This window comes from Mercenaria mercenaria, chromosome 8, assembly GCF_021730395.1.
Source record: "Mercenaria mercenaria strain notata chromosome 8, MADL_Memer_1, whole genome shotgun sequence".
In the NCBI taxonomy this organism is placed as follows: Eukaryota; Metazoa; Mollusca; class Bivalvia; order Venerida; family Veneridae; genus Mercenaria; species Mercenaria mercenaria.
In genome coordinates, this window is record NC_069368.1 from 31,649,880 (window position 1) to 31,663,951 (window position 14,072).

General features: G+C 35.5%; 1 protein-coding gene across 1 annotated transcript in view; it reads right to left on the minus strand.

The window, feature by feature from the left end:
* Positions 1 to 1,374: 1,374 nt before the first annotated feature.
* LOC123566650 (aryl hydrocarbon receptor nuclear translocator homolog) overlaps positions 1,375 to 14,072 on the minus strand; it is a 31,762-nt gene continuing 19,064 nt past the window's right edge. The window contains exons 6-15 of the mRNA XM_045360937.2: positions 13,331 to 13,448; positions 11,485 to 11,514; positions 10,771 to 10,965; positions 9,722 to 9,896; positions 9,080 to 9,186; positions 8,244 to 8,394; positions 7,195 to 7,359; positions 5,441 to 5,642; positions 3,328 to 3,412; positions 1,375 to 2,466 (exon numbers count right to left, since the gene is read on the minus strand). Of these exons, the coding sequence (XP_045216872.1) occupies positions 2,276 to 2,466; positions 3,328 to 3,412; positions 5,441 to 5,642; positions 7,195 to 7,359; positions 8,244 to 8,394; positions 9,080 to 9,186; positions 9,722 to 9,896; positions 10,771 to 10,965; positions 11,485 to 11,514; positions 13,331 to 13,448 (1,419 nt within the window). The 3' untranslated portion in view covers positions 1,375 to 2,275. The remainder of the gene's footprint in view (positions 2,467 to 3,327; positions 3,413 to 5,440; positions 5,643 to 7,194; positions 7,360 to 8,243; positions 8,395 to 9,079; positions 9,187 to 9,721; positions 9,897 to 10,770; positions 10,966 to 11,484; positions 11,515 to 13,330; positions 13,449 to 14,072) is intronic.

The following is a 14,072-nucleotide window of genomic DNA, read 5'->3' on the forward strand; positions in this document are numbered from 1 at the left end:
TTGGTAAGCACCCCTTTTGACAGTTAATGGTACTTTCCAAATTAAAAGATGGTCAAGCCCATTACAGGAACTTAGCAGGGTAAGGGTTAAAATATTGGTGGCTTATAATGATAATGATATGACCAGTATCTGAGTGAAAAGCTATTTTGATAAAATCAACATATAAAAGCAAGACAAACATGAAAGTTAAACAACAAATACCATTGCTCAATATAACAATTGATAAAATTAATAATGTTTTATTCCTAACTTGTGACAATGACACTGAGTTTTTTACTTTCCATGATCCCTATAACATTCCGAATGAATTAGACATACCAGCTCAAACACAAATACTTATTAACCAAATTGTGATGCAGACATAGACAACAACAAATGGGCAAGTCCAATTGTCAAGCTAAAAATTTCTTTTATCTGTTAAACAAGTGGGGTTAAGTGATTGTCTTTATTTAAACTATACTGTCAATGTCCTATTCAGATATCTGCAGCAAACTTACATGCAAGAAAAAATGACCAGTTTCAAATTAAGACAACTTCTTCACTCTCTCAAGTGTAGTCTTCATATAAGAGCTGCCCTACAGAAACCAACATTAGGACTTTATAATCAGTAAATCAGTAAATCATAAATTTCAGTACTTCTAAGCAGCTGATAAGCAAACAGTATGGATTCTGATCAGACTGCAAGCTAATCTGAATCCATACTGGTCGAGATACCATAATGTTGGTTTTCACAGTGACATAACCATATCTCATATCTAAATTAAAGTTAAATTTTCCTTCTTCAAAGAAGCATGATTTTCTGCTTCAAAGGCTTAGAAACTTTCCATTAAATGCTTAATGGTACAAAAAATTTGTGATACAGATGTCAGATCAGATAATGAATGTATAAAAACTCTATGAAATCAAATTTCTTCCATGTTTAAAACAAAGAAGTATAAAATACACAGAATGGCAACTGGCTGTAATCTTGTGTGATCTCGTGTCAGGGCGTGAATTGGCGTTATCTTCGTAAAAACAAACATCGGCGTGCATGGAGTTACAATTTGTACCTTTAAAACTACATTTAAAATACATGTTAGCATCTAAAACAACATAAGTTTAATGTGAAATAGTCTTAACTTAAGACACAAAGTACACGTTTCTTGCAAGCAAAAGAAGCGTGGTCATACGGTGATAATTAATTTATCGATGAATGATTGCTTTCGAATACAAAATGGCGCGTGGAGAAAGCGTTACTTCCGGTAAACGAGATCTCATTCAGTTATCACGGGACGTTGGCGAGATTTGCTCTATATGCCTTTCAAATTGCCGATCTATTTATTTTTATAGCTCTTTGTTTAAAACTAAGAATTCAACATTTTGTGTAAAACTGTAAGTTCCACATTTTATTTAAAACTAAGCATTCCATATTTTGTTAAAAATGCACTGCATAATATGATAAACAACAGTATCAATTTAACAAAATTATACCACAAAGGAGTTTTAGAAGAAATAGTCATTATGCAGACAAAAACAATTCAATTTACAGCCAGAGACCAGTCTCAAAATGCAACCTTGCCATTGGTCAATTTCAAGACTGAGCTCAAAATCAACCAATCAGATGCTAGAGTTCTCAGACTGGTCCCTAGCTTAGTACAGGGAAAGAAGACAGAAAAACTTCTAAGCTAAAAGAACTCTTCCACTCAAAACCCATCTTTTCCATTCCTTCTGACCAATTAACATATAAAAATAACTTCAGAAATTATGCAAAAGCATTGTCAAAGCAACATATGCAACAAATCCTTACATGTAAAGCTTGAATTGTAAAGCATAACTCTGAGAAATTTAATAGATTCTGCCATTTTTACAATCTTATAATAACCTAAACCAAATATCAACAATACAAGGTATCAGATTCTAATCTTTCACCAACTTTATCATCAATTTCATCTTCAATAAACAATACATGTGTTAAATTAAAAAAAAAAACATTAGAAAACATGTTTCCTTTTTTTTTAATCTGTTACAAAGGCGAACACATGAAGACATTTCTAAATTAATAGCACATATTTAAAGAATTTTCAGTTACAATTGAAATAACTTGTACAATTGTATTTATTCCACTAATGGTGACCACGGTATCTTTCAGAAACTTTTCTTCATAAAAATTCCTTTCCTTTTTCATCAACTAATAAATATACCTCAAAATCTGTCCAAAAATAAATATTGTTCAGCAAGCGCCACCTGGTGGTCAGATTTTTATTTCCTATCCAAGAAATGTATTTTTCGAATACAATCAATCTGTAAATGTATTAAACATGCCGGAAAGGTCACTGAACTCTTGTCCTTGTTGATCAAGGATGCGGAACATGTCACTGAAATTCTCATCTTGCTGGTTCCCAGGTTGATGTTGCTGGGTACCAGCCTGTGGCTGAGAACCATCATTAGCTCCTCCTTGCCAACCCTGTTGCCACATGTTCCCTTGTGCTGTAAGTATGAATGTATTGATTTATGCTACGATGGTAAATATAGACAAAAGGTATAAATACTGCCTTTGGGTAAAGGGTAAATGCTGTTGATATAGCTTTACAAGGTTTTCTGCCAAGAATATGAAAATGTAAAACTAGAATGTGGCTATAGGACACTGGGTGTACCCCCACTGGTACATTTGTCACAAATAAGGGGCAATAATTCAAATGTTTGCAGTCATAAGGGGGTATAGCCTAAACAAACATTTTATATAAAGGATTCATTATTTTAAGCCATATACATTGTGAGCTATGAGCATCACAAACAAAATATCCGCTATTTTTGCTATTACAAGGGCCATAACTCTGTAATAAGCACTAAGATGCTCAAGAAGAATGCCAAATGTGCAAGGTCGCATCATGGTCAAGACTCGTGCAAGGTTTCATAAATTTACATCAAATACTTTTTGAGCTAGGCACGTCATTAGGTGAAAAATGTGCATTTTTGACTATTTCAGTACTAACTTTCAAAATAAGGGGTGGAGCCAGGCCAGACAAAAAATAAGGGGTGCGCAAGTTTGTATCATGATAAAGACTAAAGCAAGTTTTCATCAATTTATATCAAATGCTCCCACCACTCAAGGCTGGGGGCACAAATATATAATATGCACATGACTTCATAATGATGAGGTATACAGAGTTCCATTTCAATTGGATGAAAACTATACGAGGAGACAGTACACAAGAAAATGTGATAGACTAATAGACGGGCAGCTCAAATACAATATGCCTCCTGGATTTTCAACAGATTATTGAAAAGCATTTTCCAGATTTGAAGGTAAGGTATGCCTCTGAGTCAGTTTTTTTAACTATTATTTACCTGGAGAAGAACTGTTAGGACTGATCTGACTAAATCCTGGACCAGCAGCCGCTGCTGCAGACTGTGCACCAAAATCTCCACCACCCTAAAATTTAAACATTTTTTGTCAAGTGAATGTGAATTAAAACATTTTCATTTTTAAATTAAATTGATTTTTGTATCTTCTGCAGCATTACAGATTTTAACTTACAGAACTGCATAGTAATGGTAAACTGATCTGACACCAAAGCAAATACTGCTCTGCCTTATCGTTTGTGTACAGTTTTCAAGCATAACAAGAGCTGTCCGTAAGACAGCACGCTCGACTTTTCTCAGTGCTTGACTCTGAATTAGAGCTATGCCAGTAAAAACTTTAACCAAAAAATTCCAAAGTAAAAAGTGGCTTAACTCTCTAAAAATTCAAGCCAGAGTTATGTGGGTTATTTCTCCTGGTGTAGACTTTGACAGTGAATAACTATTTTAAGTTTTAAGTCAATAGTTTTAATAGTAACAGAGATATTTGACTTTATCAAAAAGTTTAACCAATGGTGACGCTGACGCAGAGGCAAGTGCAACAGCTCTACTTTTTCTTTGAAAAGTCAAGCTAAAAATCAGATTATGCAAATCATATGTAATAATTTATGTACAAAACATAATGCTAAAATAGGTCTACTGATTTCTTGGCTGACAAGTGGTGACTGTTTCATTCCACTGACTTATGTGTGTATATGTCGATTTTACATAATTACATCACTCCTGAATAACAATTTATTTATTTTGTTGGGTTTAACATCGCACCAACATAATTATAGGTCATACAGCAACTTTTCAGCTTTGATGGTGGAGGAAGACCGCAGGTGCCTCTCTGTGCATTATTTCATCACGAGCTGGCACCTGGGTAGAACCACCGACCTTCCATAAGCCAGCTGGATGGATACCTCAAATGCAGAATTCAATGCCCCGAGTGAGGCTCGAACACACATTGATGAGGGGCAAGTGATTTGAAGTCAGCTACCTTAACCACTCGGCCACGGAGGCCCCTACCTGAATAACAAATGAATCACCTGCTGTTTGCTTTAAAACAAGTTCATATTAAGTACATGTTTGATGGGTAAAAGTAGAACTTGAAACAAAATCGGTGAAAATTTATTATTAATGACATGTAATACTGTGAAATCATTAATATTCGTGGGGGACTAATTTTCATGGATTTCGTGGTTAGGTCAATCCAAAAAATTTAATCCCAACGAACATGTAAAATTCCCATTCACTTTCTGTTCAAAAGTTGAAATCCAAGAATTCATATCCCCATGAAATTGCCATTTTGACCAAAACCACGAAATTTCAAGACCACGAAATTAAATGATTTTACAGTAAAGCTGCTTATTAAATGGCCAGCCGGTCAATAATCTAAGATATTTAGTAAGTGAAAATGTTCACCTGTCAATATGCATATACAGAAGTAATGTTACACTGACTTATTTAGCCTCAGCCTCATCTCACTTAGCTAAATAGAAAGCGCAGACCTATGTATCACCTAGTCACAAGTTTGATAGAAAGGTGGGGCATATGTTCTACAGGACGATTTGATGAAAGATATTGTGTCCAAAGTAAATACATCCTCCACCTCTGATTCATGTGGAGAAGTTGACAGTCACTTCCGCAGAACATATTAGTCCTGATTCAGAATTCATGGACACTGGCTAATTGAAATACTGTTGAACGGTTAGGCTGAACCCAGAAAAAACTTACAAACGTTACTTGTTACTCTTTTTCATATGGATAGGCACAAACAACGAAGACTTTTTCTCTTTCTTTCATAAATGACATGTGCAGTTAACCAGTTACTCCAAATTTGGTGCAACTGATTTATGAACTATGTGTGAAGTAGACTATGTTTCCAAACCCTAACTGATTTATGAACTATGTGTGAAGTAGACTATGTTTCCAAACCCTAACTGATTTATGAACTATGTGTGAAGTAGACTATGTTTCCAAACCCTAACTGATTTATGAACTATATGTGAAGTAGACTATGTTTCCAAACCCTAACTGATTTATGAACTATATGTGAAGTAGACTATGTTTCCAAACCCTTTCATTCTCAAGATTCTGAAGAGAAAGTCTACTATACCTGACTCTGTGCAAAATGTCCCGTTGGGGAGCCCCAATTTCCCGAACTAGCAGGACTCTGTCTTTGGCTAAGGCTCTGTTGGGGTAGGTTTGTAGATGAAGGTTGATTGGGGTACTTCATCGGGGACTGCGAACTAAAACCAGCATACATATTCTGTTGTTGGCGCCCCATCTGCCTGTAAGGGTCAGATGTGAACTGCTCCCTGTAAAAAATATAAGTTAACAAACTTAATAAAAGCTGTCATTCACACTAATGTACCATCATTAAATTTACATAGTATTTACATAGTATTTACATACAGCAATTTCTTAAAAGCTTTTAAATTATATTTTTTAGCTAAAGATATTTCTTGTAAATCTATATTAGAAAAATTAATTAGTTTATCAACATCAGAAGCAAAAGCCAGATTAAGTACGGTACTTTCTGAGATATGTGTGACACAACTTATAGGCCCTTAGAGCATATTAGCAGATTTTTTGTCTAAGTAAGGAGCCATAACTCTGGTCTTGTGGAGTGAAATCCAAAACAAAAACCCAGTGTACAACAACTTCATATGGTGAATAGTATTTGAAAATGGTTTCAAGATACTAGGTCAAACACTTCTTCAGGTATATCGGACATAAACTTAAAGCTCTTTTTTTACTAACTTAAGGGCCATAACTCTAGTCTGACTAAGTGAAATTCTGAACAAAACCACAGGTACACAACTTCACATGCTGAATAACAATCCGTTGATGTCTGATAATTCTTTCTTGAGGTATGCATGACACAAACTCAGACTGACAGACATCCTGATGGATGATAGACTGTTGGAGACAAAGGTAAATCTAAGTGCCCCCAAATTTTTCGAGGGGAATTACACAAATTTATAGGTAATAGAGAAAGAAGTATCTAGTAAGATTTTTTTCAAAATCATATTCCTATTTAAACACTACTTGTGAATAAATTTTTTTAAAAGGCACAAGTAAAAATGATTTGGCTTGTTGTTGCTGGAGGGCATGAGGGGTGTTGCACTTTCCACTATCTCTCATGAACAAAATCAAACCAAGGCTGGCTTGCAAAGTATCTTCTTATAGATTATATAAATTATCAAAAAAGCCATCTTTAAGTGTCATGTGGTGGCTGCAAAATGTCTCCCTATACTTGGATTCCTTGTTGCTTTATTTTCTGATCCTCTGGGATTGCGGAGTCCATTCAATATATTTGTAACAGAGTTCCATTTTTAAGGCGAAGCTAGCAGGTGTAAGAGGTATTGCACTTTCCATTACCTCTCATGAACAGACTCAATCAAACAGAGTCTGATATTAATTTGCTTGGTCGCGTTCTTTGCTTCCAAAGGATCTTCTTAAAGATTTTATTGTTTTGTTGCAGTTAAAATAACACAGACACAATTAAGGTCATATGATGTCTTCCTAGACTTTTAGGAACAGATGAGCAACTGTTCGAAACAAGGACTTTCTGCGAGCCAGCTGAACATATAACAGAACTCTACATAACAAGTGAAGTTTCGCAACTACGATGGTGACAAGCAACTGACTCAAAATCAACATCTTTAGTGTCCATAGACGTGTTTAAACACTATTTGCATAATTTAACGTTTGGCATCCCTGGTTCTTTTGTGTACCATGTGAAAAACACCAATATCTCCCATCGCGTGTTAATTATTTTAGTTGGATGAGTGGGGGATCAAACTCATAATGTCTGGTTTTGTAGTCAGACGCTGGACCACTGTGTCCGCTCTGAGTTTAACAAACCTGAAATCTGGTTTACTTGTAGCACCAACATTCAACGCGTCACTGCCGCCAACCATAGGCCTTGGTGCTGTAAAATTACTCATCTGAGGAGTGGACTCTGTGCTCTGGTCCAGGGGAAGTCCACCGGCCCCTGAGGCAGAGGCTGGTGCAGCTTGATTCCCAGTTCTATAAATACAAAACAAAATTTACAGCTATACTATGAACTCAATTAATTTTATAAGCGTAAGTTATGCAATTTGGCTAAAACAGCGGACTTCCACGATTAAAGAGAAAATGCACATGAATCTTCTTAATTCATTTGAATTTAGTTTTGTGAAATGAAACCACCATGAAATACGTTCCTTTAAAAACATGTCCGCCTAAAAAATTAATCATTGCTCAGTATTTCATACAAGGGATTATTTAAATGGAAAATGGGGAAAAGATATTTTATGAGTGGCAAAATAAAACTGATTCTGAACCCTTACCCTGCTAAATTTCTATAATGAACTTGTCCATCTTTCAGTTTGGACAGTACCATTAACTGTTAAAAGTGGTGCATACCAAAAAAGTTATTGACTGAATGGCGAATAGTATAGACCATGATCAGACTGCACGGATGTGCAGGCTGATCTTGGTCTGCACTTGTCGTAAAGATTGAATCACTTACTGCCAGCAGGCTAAGGGTTAAACCTTTCAGTGTTTGATGAAATCAACAAAACTTGGGAAAATGATTTGAAGAATTATAGATCACTGCTTTAAATGTTAAAATCAAGCACAAGATAGTTTGGTTAAACAAGTTTTCTTTTCATATATAGAATTCATGTCTTTTCAAACGTTCTGAACATATCTCAAGCCAGTTTGCCAGTGCAATATCATGACTTCACATATAATTCCACTTTTTCCCAAAAAAGGTGTGAAACATTATCAGCTTTCAAAGAAGGTCAAATCTGATTCCTGTAGGTAAATATCGCTAGACCGGTGGTATCACGCTAACAGCAGCAAGTAGTATAAGTTTCACTAACTGCTGCAACCTATTTATTATCATTACATTTAAATTAATATCTTACTTGGCTGCAGTGTTTGTACACACAATGTACTCCACCTCCTCAGTATATGGGTTCTGGAAACTAAAACTGGTTGTACGAAGCCATACCCACTCTCTGTTTGATGCCCGGAAACGATACATCATTGACATTGCTTGGCCTTTAAGTTTCAGCACTGAAAAATTAGGTCAATCAAATACCACACAGGAAAATACCTCGATCAATAACGCACATCGACATATGTCACTCAATAATCAGCACTGGAAAATATGTCTGTCAATAATCAGCTTAACTTAACAGTTAACTGTTATATCATTTTCATGTGAGATGAACATAGGACTCTCCGATGCAAAGTAAACATACTAATAACTGAGGACTCTCCAATGCAAAGTAAACATACTAATAACTGAGGACTCTCCGATGCAGAGTAAATATACTAATAACTGAGGACTCTCCGATGCAAAGTAAACATACTGATAACTGAGGACTCTCCAATGCAAAGTAAACATACTGATAACTGAGGACTCTCCGATGCAAAGTAAACATACTAATAACTGAGGACTCTCCAATGCAAAGTAAACATACTAATAACTGAGGACTCTCCAATGCAAAGTAAACATACTAATAACTGAGGACTCTCCAATGCAAAGTAAACATACTGATAACTGAGGACTCTCCAATGCAAAGTAAACATACTAATAACTGAGGACTCTCCAATGCAAAATAAACAAATAAACAAAAGCAAACCTCCCCAAGTTAACATACTAAGATCATTAATGCTTGAAATTCCATTGAAACTTAACATAGGTTAAAAATGAATAAGCAATAAGTTTATTTATGTTTAGAATTTCTGCACTGACCTTGATCAAACGTATCCTTCATGTGTGCCTGGTCCTCCGGATGGTAAAAGTCATACACAGACTTGTTTAAGAGATCTTGGGGTTGGTATCCCAGCAGGCCTGAAACCCTGAAACATACATGACAAGATAGGATCACTTATCAATGCTGCATATTTGATTAATTTTTTGTTGTTAATTGACTTATCAGGCGAAAACAACTAAAACACTTTGGTCTTGTGTCTTGTCACTGTCCATGCAAGAATTTCAGAAAGGTTACCCAAGTATATATATATGTGCAACTTCACTTTTGTTTAAAGGGAATTTATTAGCCAGTTTCCAACATTAAAGAAGTGGTAGACAAAGATAATGACAAAATCACAGTTCTTAGCCATAAGCTACAGCTATGATAGAAACTGATTAATACTCATGAAAGAGCATTTTTTTTTTGCAGGAAATAAGGTTCTATTACTCTGCAATTCAAACCTTTTGAGACTGTTCTACAAAGACTGTGATTGAAGATAGAAAGTTGCTACAAAGCAAAGAACTGCTTTTAAATTTCTTTTGCTTGCAATTACTCACTAAAGTAAGTTTCAAGATTAAAAAAAAAGACATAAAGTATGCTGCTGTAAAGGTGAAACTAAGCAAAATTTTCAAATCACTAACCTCTGGTCAACAAAAGTTATTTTTCCTTCAACAGTAATTCTTGAAATGAATTCATTTGTAGCATTTCCAAGAATATCAGAGCAATTTGGAGCACTGGTCACCTGCAACCGTCCAATTGCTACAAGACAACAATGGCTGGATCCATGCTCATCGTCCCCTCTATCCATCTGTACACCTAGAGTCGGGAACCAAAAATTCTTAATAAAATACAGTGGTTTAATCATCTTTAAGAAAATATTTGAATTTTTTGCCAGAGCATACAGAATCAATTAAAGCATATAAAGTATACTGGGGAATAATTGAACTAAAAGGCCAAATGAGCCGTAACATGAGAAAACCAACACAGTGCATTTGCGACCAGCATGGATCCAAACCAGCCTGAGCATCTGCACAGTCTGGTCAGGATCCTTGCTGTTAGCTAACAGTTTCTCTAATTGCAATAGGCTTTGAAAGCGAACAGCATGGATCCTGTGCAGACTGGTCTGGATCCATGCTGGTTGCAAATGCACTATGTTGATTTTCTCATGGTGCGGCTAAAATAGAGAATTAATGCTTTAAAACAACTCACTATTTCGTCTGAGAGCTTAAACAACAAGAAATATCTATTTTACTATATACAACAGGCATTATAGATTTATGAACGACAAAGAAAAGTTCTATATACACATAAATATGAACGACAGCATTACACAAAACTTAATGTAATGAAAGAATCAGCAGCAGTAAAGATTCATAGAAAGTAAGAATATGACCTCTTGTTCTTGAAATAATGCAGTATGAGATAAAGTTATCAGTCAGTGTAGAATAGGAGGAATTTGGGATGATTGTGAATTTAAAAGAATGTTTATTTCACCAGGCAATATGAAGTTTGAAAAAAAAAAATATTATCATGTTTAATGAAAAGAACATATTCAGGTAAGCATGTCAGCTGGGATTTTAAATTGCTTTTCAACCTCTTCTATTTTGAACAGTTTATTCGTCAAGTATCTTTATAAATGATGTTTAAAATATTGTAAGCACCTTGAGGCTGTAAAATTTTTTCTGTTTACCTGAGGGTGGCCAGTTCTTTATATATCCTGTCACATGAACCACAGCATAATGGTTGCCATCTGTTGAAGGTCCAAGTGTGTTACGCTGCCGTACACGTAATGAATGGTTGGCGGTCATCGGGTCGACCTGTAAGTTTCCCATCTTCATACGGCAGATAAAACCACGCCTTGATCCCATACACAATCTCATTGATGCTACAAAGAAAGATTTCATACATGTCATATGCTATTGTTAGCTGTATATTTTATCAAGTGCCTGAGATATCAAAATTAAGAATACACACATTGCTTTTTAAACATAACTAAATTGAACCACAAAATCCATGAAGATTAGTCCCCAATTTAACTAACATCCTTATTATAAAATATTAAGCAGTTTACATTTGTAAAATTATCAAAATGATAAGAAATAAAATGTCTGTTAATTTGTTTGGCCAGATTTAAAGACACACCAACACTAGTTATAACAGGTCATGTGGCCACTTTCCAGCTTCATAAATTGAGGAAGTTCCTAGGTTTCCCTGTGAGCATTATCTCAGGTAGACCCACTGACATTCCTCAAAGTCGGCATTATTGTGCTTGCACACACAAAGCTAGTTCGGGTCTTGTCGACAGAGACCAGTTACCTTAACCACTCACCCATGCATCCCCCAAAAAACCCCTAGACAAACAAGAAGTACAAATGGCTTGTAGAAAAATAAGACTGGCACTTACATTGATGGCCTTCTTTCTTCACTGTACCAGCTGAAAAAATGAAAAGGTAATTATCAATATTGAAAGTTGATGGTAACGTCACAAAGTTTAATCTCGTTCAGTGCTAGTTTTTCTGAACTTTTTAATAATATTTATTTTAGCAAGTGAATTGGTATCTCAACTATTTTTTTGTAGAGTAAGTCTAACCAACATATAACAATGTACACACGAAGAAAACATCTTGATTCAGGTAGCATTTTGTCTATATTTTCCTTATTACTTAACAGATTTTCATGAAATAAAGTGCATCATAGACAGCAAAATGCATGCATTCCTCTGCACAAAGTGTCTGCCATCAGTTTTGAGTATGTTTCTCAAATACTTTGCCCAACTGCTATTTATGGACTATGTAGATAACATAGTTACACACTTTTGCAGTTGGACGAGTTAGTTAACAAATAGCAGCTGGGCGAAGTGTTTGAGAAAAGTACGAAGAACTGACTGCAGACGTTTTATGCACAGGAAAGCATAATCAGGACTTTTTCTCTGTATGTACAACATCCAAAAGTCACATGGGTTGGCCACACTGTTCATTCTACACAATTAAGTCTATCTCATATGATCTTCAGTCTCTACACAATCGAGCCTACCAGGTATGACCTTCAAATGAAAGTCAATTTAATAGGTCTGAACGTATCCCCAGTTATGAAATATTTTGATACTGAGATAATGTCAAAGCAAGGCAAAAGACAGCCTTGAGCAGCAAAAAACAAACACCAGGTATCACATTTCTCTGGTCTCGTATTCCTATGCTACACATTATGAGATCCATCTATTTTAAAACTAAATTCTAAGGCACTGCTTGCTTTAATATTTCTTGTTGTCTAGATAGTCTGAAAGCTAAATCTCTGCAGAAAAGAGAACAGAAATGTGGGCTAAGTTACCTCTTAGTCTCATTTCTTATCAGAAGGTCAAACATTTATGTAACAGAAAACAAGAGGACCATGATGGTCCTGAATCACTCACCTGTCCCCACATGACCCAATTTTGAACTGTGTATGACTTCGTTTTTTTCTATTATTTGACATAGTGACCTAGTTTTTGAGCTCATGTGACCCAGTTTTGAACTTTATCTAGATATCATCAAGATAAAAATTCTGACCAATTTTCATGAAGATCCATTGAAAAATATGGCCTCTAGAGAGGTCACAAGGTTTTTCTATTTTTAGACCTATTGACCTAGTTTTGGACCGCACATGACCCAATTTCGAACTTGACCTAGATATCATCAAGATGAACATTCTGACCAACTTTCATAAAGATCCCATGAAAAATGTGATCTCTAGAGTGGTCACAAGCAAAAGTTTACGGACGGATGCACGACGGACGCTGCGCGATCACAAAAGCTCACCTTGTGACAAGTGAGCTAAAAAGAAGCATTTTTTCCTTTTTTGCACTAGTCTGGGTTAAGCATTTGTCACACTTATCACACTATCTATTTTAATATGAGATTCTATGGTGGAAACGTAAACTAGCAACCCAATATAACTTCTTGGTTTAGGATATGGCTTGTATAAGTGGTGCACTTACTACTTGGTTCAGAGATCAAGATTGCATCTAGTATTTTGTTACCCTACTAATCTTTCAGATAAAGATTGCCTCCTGTGTGTTTTTTTACCCTACTTACTTTTTAGATCCAATATGACTCCAGTGTTCTGTTACCCCACTTACTTTTTCGACAGAGTATGCATCAAAAATTTTGTTACCCTACTTTCTTTTCAAACTGAATATGCATCCAGTATTTTTTACCTTCTTAACTTCACAGAGTAGGAATGCCTCTAGACTAATGATTTGTTACACTACTTACTTTTCAAATCAAGAATGCGTCCAGTGTTTTGAGACTCTGTAGTGGACAGCTGTTCTCGGACTTTCTCTACATCATCAGGGTGGATCAAATCACTCATACAGTTACCAAACCAGTCGCCCTGTAAAATAACATCTGTCAGATTATTAAAGCAATTTGTTAATGAAGTTCCAACATCCTAAACTACCCACTTTGACCCTTCTTATGAACAGGTTTACCAAACTGTCACAACAGCAGTCTTCAGGTGTTGTGTGGAAGCTGTAAAAAATGTCACTCAATACGTGGAGTTGATGTTTTCACAGTATATATCCAAATATAAAATATTTCAGTAAAAGATAGCCATTGGATATCTTTAAATAAAATGCATTATATTGCAGAAGAATTGACAACCAGAATGAAAAATAATGTATGTAAAAGTAGAGTTGCATAAACTGACCCTTTTCCATGGTCTGAAATAAAATAAACTGTGACATAGCACAGTGTATCTGAAAAATATTCTCTTCAAAACTTTCTATCTGAATAGTTGCTGATAAATAAATTTAAAAAGATGAAATTTTTTTGGAAATTACACATCCGTAATGTTTACATGTTATGGGGCCTGCAACATTATACAGCTGTTATGCGCTGCAGCATGAGAAAATCAACATAGTGCATTTGCAACCAGCATGGATCCAGACCAGCCTGCGCATCCCCACAGTCTGGTTAGGATCCATGCTGTTTGCTAATGGTTTCTCTAATTGCAATA